Source organism: Triticum dicoccoides, unplaced genomic scaffold, assembly GCF_002162155.2.
Source record: "Triticum dicoccoides isolate Atlit2015 ecotype Zavitan unplaced genomic scaffold, WEW_v2.0 scaffold19820, whole genome shotgun sequence".
NCBI lineage: Eukaryota > Viridiplantae > Streptophyta > Magnoliopsida > Poales > Poaceae > Triticum > Triticum dicoccoides.
This window is the reverse complement of record NW_021233161.1, coordinates 19,147-25,162: the sequence shown is the minus strand read 5'-3', so window position 1 is coordinate 25,162 and position 6,016 is coordinate 19,147. Positions and strand designations below refer to the sequence as shown.

Sequence of the window (6,016 nt, the reverse complement as noted above, 5' to 3'; positions counted from 1 at the left end):
CTCCGTATGTGATTCATAATGAAATCTCTATAAAGTCTTATACTACCTCCGTTTCAGTTTACAAGTCTTGCGCGTATACCTAGGTTATCAATTTTATCATCCTGATATAAACTATATAACATAAAAATTATACCTTTTGAAAGTAGAAACTTCAAAGTTTATATTGGTATATTTTTTATAATATATGACTTGTATTAGGTTGGTCAAATTGACGACCTAAAAATACGCACACGCCCTGTAAACTGAGAGAGAGGTAGTATTTAGGAACGGAGGGAATACATGCAAAAAATGAGCTTGTTTTTTTTTCATTTATTGGCCGAAATTTTGTACTTTTGGTGTAGCATATAATACAACATATTATTGAACGAAATATCGCAAGTACTCAGAGTACATGCATGCATATTCATATAAAAACATCAAAAGAAATTAAATCTTGTAAGCATCATTTTTTAGGGGTTCAAAGAAAAACGTGTTGCAATGTACCCATGCTTTTTATGACGATCCCAATGCGAGGAATCTGCTAGAGTTGCCCTAACCAATAATTGAGGACGCGCTTCATAACCCAACGCGCTTCACTCGTCAGTCGCCGGTCGCCACCCCAGTCGCTCGGCCGACTCCAGCAGCAGTCTCCTCCACCTCCAGCCACCGAGCTAGGGTTTCGACCCAAAGCGCACCTTCGCCGTTTCCGGCGCCGCCGCCGGAAATCGAGGCACGGCGACTCCAGCGACCTCCTCCAGCCGCTGCACGCCGTCCCCGACCTCCTCCTCCCACGGAATCGACCGCGTCTTCCGTCTGTCAGCCGAGCGCCTGCCCCGACCTGCAGCCGCCGGACTCGATTCTCGCCTAGGTAATGCCTCTAGATCCACTCCAGCGTATGCTTTCCCATGTGATTTCCATGCGCATTATACGTGATGATCCACTGAGGCCTTGTTTACTTAATCCCAACCCCAACCAGGCCGGAATCCCCTTCATTTCGCGGGGAAACCTGTGCATCTAGCTCTAGTCTGTAGTTCAGCCCCAAACCTGAAGCTTCCTTGTGGGGCTGTGGGGCTGGACTCATAAGAAGACACTCATGTCACACTCACGTGCTGATGCTGCTCGTTCGTGTTACGCTGGACTAGCTATTTTATTCTTTCCAAGTAGGCATGATATATGAGCTCTTGTGTTTGCTAGGACGAGTGGGATAACAATATTTTTAAAAGTCAGGAAAAAAAAGATGCCCGGCAATTATTCAGAAATTTACTGCATATATGGCATATACGCAGATAGATGATTATAGCTGCTGCGTGCTTCATACGAGCAAAGGTTGCAACCTGGCTTTGCATCTTTAGTTCAGTGCTTCAAATGCTCATCTTATCTCTCTATTCTTCCTCCATTTCTTGTTAACACCACATGTTGTTTCTGGTGCTTGCATGCAAAAGTATCCTTTATTTGTGGAGTAAATTTTACATGAGAAGATTTCTTTAAAGTTTTCCCCTCCCTTCATCAAATTAACCTTGATATATTGATATGGACTATGGAACTAATGTTTGCCTTGCGTATCTCTGGTTAAGCAGGTTGGATGTGGACCTCCGTGATTACTTGGTGAAGAGGAACTTGCAGAACACTGCAAAGGCATTCCAAATCCAAGCGGAAGGCAATTTATCGCCAGACTCTGTTGTTGAGTGCTACTCCGTGATGTATCCGGATCAAATTACGTAGTTGTCAGGAGGGCTCCATTTTAGTTTCCAAGCTCTATCTTTCTGCATTAGAGCCAAATATTTTGGCTCCTAGATCTATTATTTCCCAGCCAAGAGGACGCATATAGTCAGGTAGACAGTGCCATTTTTGTCGACTTTATTTGGTTACCGTGACAATGTGCAAAGCATAGTACTGTGTTCGTGAGTTCGTCTCATTTTATCTATATGCGAGTCTGATCCTTGTGTATTACTAATACTACATATCTCTGTATGAGAAATCTGGATCAGGTCACCTGATATGGTTTCAGTTTTCGCTTGTTTTTTTCTCTTCTAAAAATAGCTGAACTCTCCTTCAGATTTCCTGATCTGTTTGTATAAGCAGTCTATAAATCACAAGTGCCTCTGTTCATATAGGCCATTATATATTTTTTGTGGTATTCTTCAATCTACTGATGGTGTAGGACATGTGTTTTTCCCTGCATTCTTTATTTCAGGAACTTACCATTGGTACATTTTTCAGCGAATCACTGAACAACTTGAAGCTTCTAATGGTGGAACCATTGACAGTTGCTGCCGGGATAGGATGGGGCATGAAAGCTGCAGGGTGGGTTGCCTCGCCCATCATCTCTGAGCTTTTCAAGAAAGCTTCCCCCTACCTAGGCTTTGACGCATCGAAGAAGCTGAAGGAACTTGAGACAAAGATTTTACTGCTGGAGCAGGTGATGGAAATGGTGGATGAGAGTCGTCACAGGGTTCGTCTCCAGCAGCTGTTCGAGGATCTTAAGTCTGCTTTTTATGAAGCTGAAGAAATATTGGATGATGTTGAATATCACCGTCTTAAGAAGCAGATCAAAGATAATAAGATGAAGCCAGACAGCGACGTGTCTCTACGTAAGAGGGATTGGGTGAAGAAGAAGCTCCAATCTGCCGTGCCGAGCTTCCCCCTAAAAGATCAGGTCATTTCCTGCCTCTATGCGTTTTTATTTCTTTCCGGCCTATAAGTTTTTCTGCAAAAATATTACATGGAAAGATCTGAGAATTTCTAATAATACCATCGCAACCTCAATTTTCTGGTTTATTTGTGGCACACTGGCTTTACAACTTAGCAACCATAACCTTCCTTGAAAAAGCAACATAATGACTTGCTTAAGGACAAGCAAAATCTTCATATACACCACTAGTACTAATTGAACTCTGTTCATAGTATTCTTAATATCGTCAATTAAGTCCTAAAAGTTCTGTTCGTCTCCTCTAGAGACCAGATGTAACCTTGACTAGATTTAGTGCAAATCAAGCTAAAATTTGGATTTCCTTCAGTTTATTAGTGTGGGCTTCTGTTTTCTTATTCGTCGAATCCTCACTTGCTATTTTTTTTCAGAAGAGTGGTATGGCAAAAACTAAGTTGAAGCAGAGCCTAGACAAAATAGAAAAGGTCATAAATGATACATGCGGAATTTTGGAAAAGATGAACTTGCCAAGCATAATAAACGCTAACCGGAGCCATGCTGTTGCTGCTAGCTCACGAGGTGCAGTCACTACTGCGACGCCTCCATTAGTGGTAATTGGACGAGGTGAAGATTGTGATAAGATTGCTGCAATGCTTCATGAGACGGAACAAGATGGTCTTCCTGGCACCAATAGTACTCTGCGTTATTCTGTAATTGGCATTCATGGCATCGGTGGTTCTGCGAAGTCAACCCTTGCACAACTTGTTTGTGACCGTGAGAAAAAGGATAAGCAAGAGAAAAAGGATGGTCATTTTGACCTTGTTATGTGGGTTCATGTTACTCAGAGTTTTAGTGTGGATACCATTTTCAAGATGATGTTTAACGCAGCTAGAGGGACTCCGTGCCCTCATTTCGATAATCCTGACATCTTAGAAGTTAATTTGAAGAATGAACTGCAAGGAAAACGGTTCCTCTTGGTACTAGATGATGTTTGGTACAGTAATGGAGATGATGTGCAGTATGAGAAGCTGCAAAAGATACTTACACCACTGAACGCTGGAGAGGCAGGAAGCAAGATCCTCTTGACTAGTCGAACTGAAGATGCATTGATAGCTCTAGGTGCTGAAGAGCAGAGACGCATTCTCATTCCTGCCCTAGATGAAGATGTCTTCCTGAAGTTATTCATGCATTATGCACTTCCCAGTGTACCCATTGATGATGGTGTTCGAAGAACACTTGAAGACATCGGGAAAGAGATTGCAAAAAAGCTGAAGGGATCACCTCTAGCAGCCAGAACAGTGGGTGGACAACTGCGTACAAGAACAAATGTTGATTTCTGGTTAGGTGTTCGAGATGGGGACATTCTTAACGAGACGATGGGAGCTCTTTGGTGGAGCTACCGACATCTTGATGAGCAGGTCAGGCGATGCTTTGTTTACTGCAGTATTTTCCCTCGGAGTCGTTGCTTGAAACGAGATGAGTTGGTTAAACTGTGGGCTGCAGCAGGGTTTGCTAGAAGTGCTAATCAAGGGGAGGATACGGAAAATATTTGCCAGGAATACTTTGATCAACTAGTGTCAGCCTCATTTCTGCAAATTGGAGTAAGGGATCAAAATGACTACTATATAGTACATGACCTGCTGCGTGATTTAGCGGAGAAGGTGGCCGGAAGGGATCATCTCAGGATCGAAAACCATGCGAAGTTAATAAAGCATGACTTTTGTTATAAGAAATTAGAATGGATAATTGAAGGCTCTGCAGTAGATGTTCCTCCAGACGTTCAACATGTTTTTGTTCAGACCTATGATGCAGCATTGATTACTGAGAAGATATGTAAACTGAAAAGCTTACGCACTCTCATCATTGATAGTGTATGGGCTGCACCAGTTGAGAAGAAAGTTTTGGAGCATATGTTTGTGAGGCTAAAGAAGTTGCGGGTGCTTAGCATAGCTATCAGTGCAGATTACGGACAAAAGATGTTGTCAGTCCCAGCATCAGTTGGTCAGTTAAGGCATCTACGATATCTTGCTTTTCGGACTAAAGAGAGTCAATTGCTGTCTATGAGGCTTGTTTTACCAGGCACTTTGAGCAAGCTTTACCACATGCAGGTCCTACATTTTGGTGGTAATTTGCTGTTAACCTCTTCTGAAGATTGGTGTGACCTCATCAACTTGCGGCATGTAATCTATTCTAAAGATCTGAAAATTGGAAGCATTGACAGGCTGACATCACTGCAAACGTTGGGAAGGTTCATGGTAAGGAAGGAACAAGGGTACCAGTTAAAGCAACTGGGGAACCTAAACAAGCTTGGTGGCGAACTGTGCATTTGTGGCATCGAAAACATTGAAAGCAAGGCGGAAGCTCTTGAAGCCAATCTGGCTGATAAGGGCGGGCTCAGAAAACTGGTACTGCAGTGGGATGCTGTAGCGAGTGCAGAAGTTGAGACAGAGGTACTAGAGGGTCTTTGCCCACCCAAGTATCTCGATGAATTGACAATCGAAGGTTACATAGGTCTGAGGTGTCCAAGCTGGATGGATGGTGAGGACAACGGTGGCCCAAAGTACTTGAAAAATCTCAAGTTCAGTGGATGCAGCCAAGAACTGGGTCCAGAACTTCGTGGGTTCGTCAGTCACCTCCGTGTGCTCAGTATCCAGTTCTGCAGCTGGGTCTCCTTGCCAGATTGTATGGAGCACCTTCGGTCACTGCATGAGCTGAGTATCCGCTGCTGTAGTAATATTCGGTCGCTTCCAACACTGCCGCAGTCACTTCAGGACTTTCGAGTCCATGCATGCAATGATGTGTTGATGGGTTCGTGCAAAATAATTGGAGATCCAAATTGGGACAAGGTTCAGCACACTCCGCGCGCACGTATTGAAGGTAAATCAAGTCGTTCTCACAATTACATCGTTTTGTTTGCAAAACATCGCTATGTGCTTCTAATCTGTTTGCTAAACTCTCAAACACCAGGCTACGTGCTAACAATGGGAGTTGTTAGAGAACCCGAAGAAGCACAAGCTGAAGTGGTTAGCGACTGAAATGGTGATGCAGACTGCAGTCACTGCGTCATAAACACTGGTTTTTATCTGTTCCCATCGAATTCATGTTTTATCAAACGCACCGTAATAAGTAGTTCTGTCTGTGAAACCACGAACACTGAAACTGTGTGTTTCCGGTGGTTTGTAATGCCGAAGAATGCTGAACACCCAATCTATTTGTTTCCGATGGCTTGCAATGCGCTGTTGCAAATGTTAGCACTTGTTGGATAAATGCAGTGTCGCATTATTTCTTCCTGTCATGCATTGACCCAAAAATATTGCTCTAATCCCGCAGATACAAAAAAGGAGCGCACCCTAGCCGCCGCCCAGGCCACACCCCGCCGCCCTTCCTCCC

General features: G+C 43.6%; 1 protein-coding gene across 4 annotated transcripts; it reads left to right on the top strand.

Moving 5' to 3' along the window:
* The first annotated feature begins 599 nt into the window (after nt 1–599).
* Nucleotides 600–6,016, top strand: LOC119345007 (putative disease resistance RPP13-like protein 1). 4 transcript variants are annotated; one of them, XM_037615256.1, is made up of 5 exons: nt 600–847; nt 1,557–1,811; nt 2,200–2,635; nt 3,058–5,701; nt 5,957–6,016. In XM_037615256.1, the coding sequence occupies exons 3-4, from the start codon at nt 2,228–2,230 to the stop codon at nt 5,659–5,661; spliced, it is 3,012 nt and encodes a 1,003-aa protein (XP_037471153.1). In that variant the 5' UTR covers nt 600–847; nt 1,557–1,811; nt 2,200–2,227; the 3' UTR covers nt 5,662–5,701; nt 5,957–6,016. The 4 variants fall into 4 exon arrangements, with proteins under 4 accessions (XP_037471153.1, XP_037471154.1, XP_037471151.1 ...); XM_037615257.1 differs by lacking the exon at nt 5,957–6,016 and having other exon boundaries at nt 3,058–5,503; nt 5,594–5,908; XM_037615254.1 differs by lacking the exon at nt 5,957–6,016 and having other exon boundaries at nt 3,058–5,908.